A 12,949-nucleotide genomic window follows, 5' to 3' on the forward strand; every position below is an offset into this window, starting at 1 on the left:
AACTCAAGAGTCTTCCATCCATGCAAACTGTCCTTTCCTTTCCAAAGGTGTTGAACACAGACATATAAATTTGTCCCATCTTACCGACAACCCCCCAGACCTACTTCTCCCGCTATCACTGATGTGTTAACTCATGAGAGTGGCAAATGAGAACAGGACCACAATTTCCCATTGTCCTTACCTACCATCAGCCTCTGCATTCAACACATCATCCTCTGCAACATCCACCGTCACGAAAGGGATCTTTACCCCCCCCCCACCCTCCACAGGGATCACTCCCTCCACCACTGCATTGTTCATTCATCCCTCCTGGCACTTGTCCCTGCAAGCGGCCCAAGGGCTGCACCTGCCCGTACATCTCCTCCCATTCGATATGTCAGCCCATGGCCTCCCCTGGTGCCAAGATGCCACCCTCAAGATGGAGGAGCAATACCTTGTATTCCATCTGGGTAGCCTCCATCCTGATGGCATGAATATCCATCTCTCCTTCCAGTAAAAAAAAATTCTCTCCCCACCCCATCACTCTGACCTTTTACCTTTTCTCACCTGCCTATCACTTCCCCCTGTAGGGTTGCCAACTTTCTCACTCCCAAATAAAGGACAAAAGTAGCAGACAAATACGGGACACTTGTGTTTACCCCGAGAAAGAATACCATGACCATGAAGCCTTGCGCATGCATGACATGAGCATGCGTGTACGTGCCAATTTTTTTCTACAGAATCTTCCCGATGCTGAAACACTGTACATACATTATTTCTACATTATACAGGCTGTGTATTTATCATATCATTCCTGCTTTTACTATATGTTAGTGTTATTTTAGGTTTTATGTGTTATTGGTACGATTTGGTAGGGTATTTTTTGGGTCTGAGAATGCTCAAAAATTTTTCCCATATAAATTAATGGTAATTGCTTCTGCACTTTACGCCATTTTGGCACGAAAGGTTTCATAGGAACGTTCTACGTTAGTGAGGGAAATATGGGACAAGGGCGGTCCCATGTGGGACAAACCAATTTAGCCCAATATACGGGATGTCCCGGCTAATATGGGACAGTTGGCAGCCCTATCCCCCTGGGTCCCCCTCCTCCTTCCCTTTCTCCTGTGGCCCACTCTCCACTCCTATCAGATTCCTTCTTTCCAAACCTTCCACCTTCCCCACCCACCTGGCTGCAAGTATCGCTTTCCAATCTTGCCTTTCTCGTACCTTTTTATTCTGGTGACTTCCCCTTTCCTTCTCAGTCCTGAAAAAAGGCCTCGGCCCGAAACATCGGCTGCTTATTCATTTCCATAGATGTTGCCTGATCTGCTGAGTTCCTCCAGCTTTTTGTATATGTTGCTTTGGATTTCCAGCATCTGCAAATTGCTCATACTAAAGATAAGCATTGTTCATATACCCTCTCCCAATCTTTCACCAGCTCCTGCACCTCTACATTTTGTAGCTTTTATATTTGTTTTGTATTTTCTCATTCTAACTGATTTGATCCATCCATATCCTCAAGGCAACTGAGGTTTCACCCAATCAGAGATTCCCCTTGTCCTATCCATTCCTCTGCCACTCTAAAATCAAAATTAAGTTCTGACAAGGATCTATATACTGAAACATTAACTCTGTTTCTCTTTCCACAGATGCTGACAGACCTGTTGAAGTTTCCAGCATTTTCTGCTTTTATTTCACCATAGTCATTTATCCTGAGGAACCCACTCTAATCTGGTTCTCATCTATCCAGTCATATAGGATCATCAGCAGAGGCCAACTTGCCACAGCATCTCTCTTCCTGCCTGCGCTAATATCTGTAGTATCCCACATACATTTAACCTGGACACCTTCCTGTTTAACATGCTGCTCCTTCAGAAAACCCAATGCCCTGTGCACTAATTAAACCTAGATTTATCACACTGCCACCTTGTTTGAATCCTGCTGAAGGACCTCGGCCCAAAACGTTGACTGTACTCATTTCCATAGATGCTGCCTGGCCTGCTGAGTTCCTCCAGCAGTTTGTGTGTATTGCTCGACTCCTCCTTTGCTTTGAAATGATCAGAACTCTCAATATGGGAGCAGCAAAAATTTCCTTCAAATAAGTATGAAGCTCCTGTCTTCACTTTGAGTCACAAACTATTAACTTCCTTGATATAAAACATTATGCCCCAGAATGAGCTTTGGACTTCACATTCATAGCATCACTGACTTGCTTCCATTTTAGTAATAAAGGCTGACAGCACCACTGGCTGAGTTCATCTGCAGTTGAAGTATCTTCCATATTTCTAAGAAATATTCAACTCAAATATACTTCTTAGTTCTGTTCTCCAGAAACTTAAGGACATCCTGCTATCACTGCCCGAACTTGCAACAAGTACCCTTCACCCACGCTGCCTCTGTTTGTCATTCACTTCTGGTTGGACAATGGAGTAATCTGAACCGGTACATTCTAGCTTTCAGGTCTCTCCCGTCTTGTCCTTCCCTAGCACTGTCATCTCCTGCACATTATAACCTTAAAGTTAGATGCACTCTTCAAATCCTGGCTTCCTGATCAACCTTTAGTTTGATTCATTTCAGCTGGCAATTCTATAAAGCCAAATTGGCAAGGTCATAAAGCTCTAGACTTTTCTGGACCTCTGCGCCTCTCCATTAGTGTTTCCTTTTTGACCGAGCCCTTTGTTGGTTTATCAACGGTATTTGTATCATCATTATGCGCCTCTGAAATACTTTGGAACATTTCACGCTCCCATCATGAACACAATGTACTTGTCTTCCAATCACTGACATCACTGAGCACAAACAGGTGACACGGAATTTTATTCTTGGGCTTTACGAGAGATGACCTCTCGGTGATGAAGTACATTTCTGATCACATGTTTTGCGAATAATCATGCAGCTTGATGACTTAATTCCATCATTTCTTCAACAGTAGTTATTATGCATTTAACCAGGTGATACTTAATATGGGAGGACTTACACTTGGATGTCCATCTCTTAGCAGCTTGTGAAATACGTGACAAAATTTCCAACAAAGGACCGCATTGCTGGACAGTGGCAACCGATTCACGACTGACCAGAAGGTGTGAGCACCCTTTTCATGATGTGTACCCAGAATGCATGGTGCAGAAGCAGGTTAAGGAAACTGTTAACAGTGCATGACACATTTTTAATAGAAACATGCTATAAACAGACGTAATCAGTTCAAGGCTTTAACATTTAATTAGTTCCAAAAAATAAACTGCAAAGAATTGAGCTTGTAACTGTTATGAAACTCCGTGATATGGCAAATAAAGGGAACGGAAATTCTTCTCAGATACCAGAGCAAAAAAAAATGTTCATGATCTGAAATTAAAACAGGATACTGACAGCAATTCATTTGGCATCTGAAGAAAAAAGATTAAAACTTTAGATTCTGATAAAAAGAAATGTTGTGGCTAAGGTACTTTATCTTCAGTGCCATTTGATTATTTCTCCAACACTTCTATTTTTAAATTTATATTTTTACAGAGCTTTCCTGCAGTTCAGCTGAAAAAAAAACTGTTTAACTGATAGTTCTAACAGTGTTGCATTTTGTGAATGGCTAAATATTTGGCTTCCCCTAAATGAAGGCTCCCCTTTCACTCAGCCAAGACAAGGTTTACTGCAGCCAGAGCTGGTCATTGGTCATAATCTGGGATCCCTGAGCTGCACAAATGTATTTTCAAAATGAGGGACTGAAGGGTACAATGGCAACCTAGACTTACATCTGGCTTCAGAAACACACCACCCAAGGAGATGCGTGCTGGAGGCAGGTACTCCCGTATCATTCAATAATTATATAGATATACTGCACAGTCCAAAACAGATCACTTATATTGAATTTTCTTCCCCAAGCATGATGACATCAAAAAATCTCTTCTCTACCAAGACTTAACTTCAGGTTCAAAAGTTAAAAAGACAGTCAGTTTTCACAGTACCAACAGGCACTCTGTGTCTACCTCAGAGTTCCTCATTTACCGGTGGGGGGCGGGGGGGGGGGGGGTAGTAGATGGTCAGTTACCTTTCCAATCTTTCCAATCTAGAAGATAACTGAGAATGTGCTTGCCAGGTGATCAGATTGTGCCCATGTTTAAAACTCCCACTTCAAAACACTTACCAGCCTCAAGTCAACTATTTTCCTCATCCATCCCCATTCCTTCCTTCCCTCCCTTGGAGATGAAACCTAAACTATAGGGAATAGTAGTCATTTAAGGAAACAAACAGATCTGAAACTGGATACCTGTTGGGGAAGAGGACAAAGGAATTATCTGAACAAGTTTTACTCTCCAAACCAGAAATGGAAATGTAAACCATAAAATTGATTTGGAAATCCTTATTACACAAGAAAGTAAAAATTATGCCAATTATCCAGTAAGTTTCTGACATCCAATCCTTTCAATAAAATGAGCTACGTCACAAGCTACTACACTTTTCCAATAATGAAAAAAAAATAGAGTCGTCTCCCCAATGAAATGGTGTTGTCTCGGTATAATGGAGGGACACCCTACCCTATATCAAAATAGTGACATGATATATGATGACAACCTGTGCCATGTGACCAAACAGAGGCATCCCTGGTTTAATCTCCCACTTGAAGTGCAGGTTGTAATTTAGAAAACAAAACTCCCAAGAGTAACAAAAACAGACCTAAACACATGCACACTTCAGTAATCCAATCAGCTGTGAGAATCAAAAACCTCAGCTTCCCAAGGGAAAATACTTGCATGGGTGGGGAAAAATAAATTTTGGGAATTAAAAGAGCAGGGTTCCAGCACCTGCTCACCCCCAGGGCACCTTTGCCAGAAAATGCCTTTGTACTGATGTCAGGCCACAACAGGATGGAAGGTGTCACACAGTGGAATGATAAATTTGGGCAAGAATCTGGAGACCAACAGCCAATTTATACATATATATACACACACACACACACGCAGAAAACAAAATACAGCATTCCCAGTTTTGAATTGCAAGATAGTGTGCCAAAAGTCTCGTCAAGAAGCAGTGGCACACAATATTCCCATATAAGGCAATGACCACCACCAGTCTCCTGGATGCACCTGTAAACTGTGCACTCAATTCCCACAGTGACTGATGTGTCTAAGTACAGGGTGTATCATCAGAAAACCTTGCCACCCAGTCACAACACATTGAAAACATTCGATGACGAGGAAACCACAGTCCGTACACTCAGAGCCCCGTCAGTGGGAAACAAACACAGACCGAATAAGGCTTCCTTTTGTGCTCTGTCCAACTCCACCCAAATGAAAGGATATTTCTGGCATGTTTTTCCTTCACAGCAACTTCCTGTGCGTTAATAGCCTTATTGATGCTGACGCTCTGCAAAAAAAAAAATAAAAGAGAATGAGAGATCAAATCTTTCTCAGAGATGAATGCCAATAAAATAATTTAAAATACAGCAGTGGAACAACATGGACGCTAGAAACAAGAAAAGAAAAGAGCATTAATGCTTTGGGTCGATGATCTTTCATCGATTCTGAAGTAAAACCATTGATCGGAAACATCAACTCCTGTTTCTCTTTCCATGATGAGACTTCCTTAGCTCAGCATTTTCAACATAAAAGAATAAATGTTTTTGCAACTTTTATTTCAATCTGTCATGCAGTCATGAAATCATTACAGTACAGTAACCTTTCGCCCATCAAATCTGTGCAGCTTTGTGCAACAATCCATGCAGTCCCATCACCCCCATACTGACGCTGAAAGACATTTTTCTGAAAGAAAGTTTAAATCATTCAAGTGTATGTAACGCCCTGGTTAAGATTTTTACTGCTGTGCAAAAGGTATTTCATTTTACCGGTTCTGTAAGAGCAGTCCCTTCAGCTCGTCAGCCAATCAGGATGGCGGAATTGGGAGAAGGTTCTGGAGAACACTGGGCAGAGAGGTTTTGTGAGGGATACTGGTATGGGTTGAGGTCTTTATTTTTGGCAGGAGCTGGGAGCAGACAGGAGGGAAGATGGCTAAGGACGTTGTCCCTGTTGTACAAGGTGGCTTCAGGGAGGATGGACCAATACTCCCATGGGAGATCCATTTGCTCAAAATAGATTTCAAGTGACATTCAGAAGGTAGTGTGGGCTTTCGCGCAGACTGAGGGTCCAGCACGCGAGTTACAGACGAGTTCAAGATGATCTCCAACTTATGTGCATATTTAATTGTTTAATTAAATGGGCCCCTTTTGGTTTTTTTCTTTCCTTTCTTTAATAATTCTTTGGTTGAGTTAATGCTCATAAATATACCTTCATTATAATTGTATGCAATGTACAATCTGTTATTTCTTGTCAATGGGTGATTGCAGGTGGACAGTAAATCACTCAGCAGTCACATCAGCAGGGGTTGGGGTGGGCGAGACATGCCAACCTCATGGGTTTGGTGGGACCAAAGTGTATACACCCTGGACGTACAGAGCCCGAGAAAGGTGGGGTTTTCGCTGCGGGGCTTTCATGTACATGTTACTTTTAAATCCATTAATTGTCTCTACTTCTAGCACCTTTACAACAAGTTTCTGGCAAAACCACTCACTGTGTAAACATGTACACATTTCCCTGACCCAAATTTGATAGCCCTAGTCTTTGTACCATAAGGGAATGGGAACAGTTTCCTTCATCCATGAGCCAAATTCACCCAAATTATTTCAGATCACACAAGCTTTATCCCTGTGCCCTTTTGACAAGCCAAGGAACTCTTGAGATGAGATATACGAGCCGTAGAACACCCCTGTGGAAGACTCTTTGGAAATATTTCTGTGAAATGAAGAGCAACTACTGGAGAAAGTGGCCAGCAGCTCCTTTACCTAATTCTGCTCACCAAAAGACTTAAGTCCAGGGCTGTGCCATCCTTGTAGCATTATAAGTACTTGGTTGCTCCACAGATTCAATAATGTTCATATTGTCATTGCAATTTTCCCAAAGTCTTGGATAGAAATGGAAGAACCCAGACGAGGAACTGTGGTCAGAAATGTAAGCACCAGTGTGGGCAAGGGAAAGACAGAAGCTGTCACCATATCCATGTCCATTATGGGGAAGAAATGAACACAAAATAAGCAAGACTGGTTTGTCTACATGCTACCAAAGCTACTACTTCCGCTAGGACTAATAACATTGAACAGCACAAAGGCCTTTTGGCCCACAATGTTGGGCCAACCCTTGAACCAACTCCAAGATCAATAAAACCCTTTCCTTCCACATGGCCCTCCATTTTTCTTTCATCTCTGTGCCTATCAAAGAGTCTCTGAAATGTCCATGTTGCATCAGCCTCTATCACCAGTACATTCCATGTACCTACCACTCTGCATTTTTAAAAAAGACCTCTCCCAGCCACTATACTTTCCTCTAAACACTTTAAAGTTGTGCCACCTTGTATTAACCATTTCCACTGTGGGGAAAAGTCTCTGGCAGTTCACTCTATTTATGCCTCTTTTTATCATGTCCTTCTCAATTGTCACTTGTTATTCCCATTCTCTCCAAAGAGAAAAATTCTAGTTCTCTCAACCTATCCTCATTAGACATGCTCTCTGATACAGGCAGCACCCTGGTAAATCTCCTCTGCGCTGTCTCTAAAGCTTCCATATCCTTTCCATAACTAGGTGACCAGAACTAAACACAAAACTCCAGGTGTGGTCTATCCAGGGTTTTACAGAGCTGCATTATTATTTTGTGGCTCTTGAACTCAACCCTCTATTAGTCCAACACATTGTACGCCTTCTTCATGACCCCATCAACTTGCTTGGCAACTTTCGAGGGATCGACGGAGATGAACTTCAACATCCCTCTGTTCCTCCACACAGCCAAGAATTCTGCCATTAATCCCATGTTCTGCCTTCAAGTTCAACCTTACAAAGTGACTCACATAACAGTGTTCTAGACTGAACTCCATCTGAAACTTCGCAGCCTATCAATGTCCCATTGTAATGAATAACAATCTTCTACACTGTCCACAGTACCACCAACCTTCATGTCATCTGCAAACTTACTCACCCACCCTTCCATCTCCTCATCCAAGTCATTTATAAAAATCAGAAAAAGTGGGGTTGCCAAACAAATCCCTGCAGAACCCCACTAGTCACCAACCCTGCCCCCCAGGCAGAATATGGTGCACCTAATACAGGTCCACAATCCCTTATACGAAATCCTTCACGCCAGTTGCATTTCGGAATTCAGAATTTTTCAGATTTCAGACCACCCCCCCCCCATACCAAACAACACATATGTTTAAGTCCCTTATTTAACCTGTATCAGTGCAATGGACTTTAGGACCCAGCGGCGCACCAACCCTACGCACATCCTCCCGTATACTTTAAATCATCTCTAGATTACTTATAATACCTAATACAATGTAAATGCTATGTAAATGATTGTTACACTGTATTGTTTAGGGAATAGTGACAAGAAGAAATTTTATTTCCAACAAAAACATTCAATAAAACATAAAAATATACAGCTTCAAACAAACTGAATCAAACACATGGTAAATGACTTATTGGAATATGTAAACACAAAGTAATCCGCAGATGCTGTAAAAGATCAAAGCAACACTTTCAGTACGCTGGATGAACTCAGCAGGTCGGGCAGCATCAGTCAGAAACAATGAGTCGACGTTTCGGGCCGGAACCCTTCGTCAGGACTGAAGAATGAAAGATGGGGAAGGATTTGAAGAATGTTTGTAGCGTCAGTTGATAGACCAGTAATTTGTAAGACAAAGGGGTGGGGAGGGGAAGCATTGACGTCATAGCCCTGAAAACAATGGGTGGTAGAAGGAGGAGGTGGAACCATGACGGAGCTGGGGGAGGGGGTAGACGCACTTCGGCCCTCATCCCATCCTCCCGCCACCACAACAGGGACAGAGTTCCCCTTGTCCTTACCTACCACCCCACCAGCCTCCGGATCCAGCACATTATCCTCCGCAACTTCCGCCACCTTCAACAGGACCCCACCACGAAGCACGTCTTTCCCTCTCCACCCCTCTCCGCTTTCCGCAGGGATCGGTCCCTCCGCGACCCCCTTATCCACACGTCCATCCCCACTGATCTCCCACCTGGCACTTACCCTGTAAGTGTAAGTGCTACACCTGTCCCTACACCTCCTCTCTTGCCACCATTCAGGGCCCCAAACAGTCCTTCCAGGTGAGGCAACACTTCACTTGTGAGTCTGTTGGGGTCATCTATTGCATCCGGTGCTCCTGGTGCGGCCTCCTCTACATCGGTAAAACCCGACGCAGATTGGGGGACCACTTTGTCGAGCACCTCCACTCCGTCCGCCACAACAGACAGGATCTCCTGGTAGCCACCCACTTCAACTCTGCTTCCCATTCCCATTCAGATATGTCTATACATGGCCTCCTCTACTGCCATGATGAGGCTAAACTCAGGTTGGAGGAGCAACACCTCATATATCGTCTAGGTAGTCTCCAGCCACTTGGTATGAACATAGAATTCTCCAACTTCTGGTAATTCCCTCCCCCTCCCTTCCTCTATCCCTATTTCACTCTACCCCTCCCCCAGCTCCCTCATGGTTCCGCCTCCTTCTTCTACTACCCATTGTTTTCAGGGCTATGACGTCAATGCTTCCCCTCTCCCACCCCTTTGTCTTTCAAATTACTGATCTATCAACTGACGCTACAAGCATTCTTCAAATCCTTCCCCATCTTTCATTCTTCAGTCCTGACGAAGGGTTCCAGCCCGAAACGTCGACTCATTGTTTCTGACTGATGCTGCCCGACCTGCTGAGTTCATCCAGCGTACTGAAAGTGTTGCTTTGACTTATTGGAATAAATGCAGAACGTCACTGTAAAACTTCAGTAACTTGTCTTTGTTTATTTAAATCATATACAGTTCCGACACTATTTTCTTCAGTAGGACGCCGCACAGATACACCACGATCAAGCTTCTGCAATAACTTCACTTTCTGCATTATTGATAGAGAAGATTCCCTTTCTTTTTCTCATTGTTACCCATAGGGGTATCTGCAGCTCTTTTTGACATTTTCACAGTGAAATTAAACACAAAGTCAACAGTGAACACAAAATATCAGCGAACAGCAAATGCACGTGTAACCAGTACGAGCGTTGAGCCACAACTGACATCTGACGGCCTCTGCTCGTGCTGCCACGTCACAACTGAGTGACATCAGCTGTTGGCGAAAAAAACTTCAGTTTTCAGAGCTTTTTGGATTTCAGAATTTCCAATAAAGCAATGTGCATCTGTACCAGAATCTGCATTCTGTGGACAAGCCAATTCTGAATCCACTGCTCTGTCTTTATCAATTTGTTCTGTCACTTCCTGAAAGGATTCAATCAGGCTTGTGAGGCACAACCTGCCTCTCACAAGGCCGTACTGACTATCCCTAACCAGACTGTGATTTTCCAAATGCTTGTAAATCATGTCTCCAAGAATCTTCTCCAATAGTTTGCCCACCACTGATGCAAGACTTACCCGTCTGTAATTACCAAGTTTATCCCCATTCCCTATCTTGCACAAAGGAATAACATTTGCCAACCTCCAATTGGCAGTACTCCTGTGGCTAGTGAGGGTGCAAGGATCATTACCATAGGAATCTGAGGAATATGCTGACCGTCCCACAGAACTTTACTATCCCAATGATGTTCAAACATTCGAGCACATTCTCTTTCTGAACACCAGCATGTCCCAGCGCATCAGCCTGTTCCTCATATTTGACAGGGTCCCTCTTACTGGTGAACACAGAAGTATACATTAAGATTCTCCCCTACCTCCGATCCAGCCACGTTTCCTCCCTTATTCCTGATCTAGTCATCCTCTAGTCACTCCAGTCATCCACCTTGTCTTCACGTACGTGTGGAATGTCTTCGGGTTTTTCCTTACTCTGCTTCGCCAAAGCCTTCTCATCTTCTCTTCTAACTCTCCCAAGTCCTTCCTGGCTGTCTTATAACTCTCAAAGACCTGTCTGATGCTTGTTTCCTAAACCCCAAGTACTGTATAATCCTATCTTCCACTTGAATAGATGTTCCACATCTCGTGTCACCATACCTTTTTTTCCGTGCCTCAGTGGCACAAACATATTCACAACGCCATGCACGTGATCCAGAAACAACCTGCACATTTACGTTGTGAATTTCCCTGGGTACATCTGTCCCCAATTTACACTCCCAAGTTCCTGCCTAATAGTGTCGTATTTCACCCTCGCCAAATTAAATACTTTCCCATACCGTCCACTCCTGGCCCTCTCTTAGGCTACGGGAGAGATCAGGGATTTGTGGTCACCATCTTCAAATTGCTCCTGACAGGTTTGTTGCCCAGTACCAGATACATTATGGACTCTGCTCTAGTTGGCCTGTCAGGAATCCTTCCCGAACCAGCGGAACAGATTCTGCTCCATCTAATCCTTTTGCACGGCTGTGATGCCAATCAATATTAGGGAAACTGAAGTCACACATGACCACGACACTGTTAATTTTGTATCATTTCAAATCTGCCTCCTGATTTATACTTCAGCTTCTCTGTTGCTACTAGTGGGTCTGCAGAATACACCCAATAGACTACTCCCTTCCTACATCTGACTTCGACCGACACAGTAGACAATCCCTCCATGATGCCCTCCCTTTCTGCTACCCCTGATTAGCAATGCCATTCCCCCACCTCTTCTACCTCACTCCATCCCTTTTGGAACATCTAAACCCCAGAACATCCAGCTGCCATTCCTGCCCTTGTGACCACTAAGTCTCTATAACAGCCACGTCCTAATTCCACGTACTGACCCATGCACTCACCATTGTCCTTAATATTTCTCACATTAAAGTAGACACTTTTCAACCCATCCAGCTAATTGCAATTATGCTTTTTCCACTGACTGTCCTTCCTCACAGTCTCTCCACACACTGCATCTACTTTTACAGCAACGGCTCTATCCTGACATATCACTATAGACCATATGACCATAAGACACGAGCAGAATTAGGCCATTCAGCCCATCGAGTCTGCTCCTCCATTCCATCATGGCTGATCCCTTTTCCCACTCAACCCCATGCATCTGCCTTCTCGCAATATCCTTTAATGCGCTGACTGATCAAGAAACAATCAACTTCCACCTTACATACACCCACAGACTCTGACTCCACCGTAGCCTGCGGCAGAGCATTCCACAGATTCACTAATCTCTGGCTAAAAAAATTCCTCCTTATCTCTGTTCTAAAAGGTCACCCCTCAATTATGAGGCTGTACCCTCTAGTTCTGGATTCCCCAACCATAGGAAACATCCTCTCCATATCCACCCCATCCAGTCCTTCTAACGTTCATTAGGTTTCAATGAGAATCCCCACATTCTTCTGAATTCCAGTGAGTACAGGCCCAAAACCGCCGAACACTCCTCATATGTTGATCTCTTCATTCCCAGAATCATCCACGTAAACCTCCTCTGGACTCTCTCCAATGACAACACATCCTTTCCGAAATATGGGGCCCAAAACCTGACAGATTTCATCTATGGTTCTCATCTCCTCTCCAACAGCTCAGCAAACCTGCCGTAAGGAGGCGCTGCTCAGAAAACAGGTACAGACAAGATTAAAGCTGCATCCTGTTGGAACATCTTAAAGATAAGTAGAGGTCTGAAATAATATGCCTCTGAAACGGCAAGAGAAAAAGACATTTTAGAATCTTTTCAATAAACAACTTTACAATAGCACGTAGACTGCGAAGAACAGGGCTGTGGAGATGCAAACGTAAATTAAGCCTAGGATAAACTTTGGCAGTACAAACTATTCAATTTCCAATAGGATAACCTTGGCGGAAAAAACTATTCAATTTCCAATGTCATTAGCCGTAATCCAAGCCTCTGGGCAAAGGCCAGGGTAAAAAAGGATTTTCTGTGCAAAAGAACACTTGAGAGTCAAGAATAATGATCAGTTTATTTATGTGTAGATCATCCATTCCCCACATCACCATTGAAGGTGAAGAGCCACATTTCGA

At 43.5% G+C, this 12,949-nt stretch overlaps 1 protein-coding gene across 3 annotated transcripts in view; it reads right to left on the minus strand.

Annotated features, from left to right (window-relative positions):
• The window catches only part of hip1 (huntingtin interacting protein 1), a 320,161-nt gene that overhangs the window by 172,115 nt on the left and 135,097 nt on the right, over positions 1-12,949 (minus strand). For 2 of the 3 annotated variants that reach the window (XM_072243134.1, XM_072243135.1), the window contains exons 2-3: positions 5,271-5,334; positions 2,957-3,099 (exon numbers count right to left, since the gene is read on the minus strand). In XM_072243134.1, coding sequence (XP_072099235.1) covers positions 2,957-3,099; positions 5,271-5,334 — 207 coding nt within the window. Of the gene's footprint in view, positions 1-2,956; positions 3,100-5,217; positions 5,335-12,949 lie in introns of all 3 variants that reach the window. The other variant, XM_072243136.1, reaches the window with a different exon arrangement.

The sequence above is a fragment of the Mobula birostris genome, chromosome 25 (assembly GCF_030028105.1).
Source record: "Mobula birostris isolate sMobBir1 chromosome 25, sMobBir1.hap1, whole genome shotgun sequence".
Classification (NCBI taxonomy): domain Eukaryota; kingdom Metazoa; phylum Chordata; class Chondrichthyes; order Myliobatiformes; family Myliobatidae; genus Mobula; species Mobula birostris.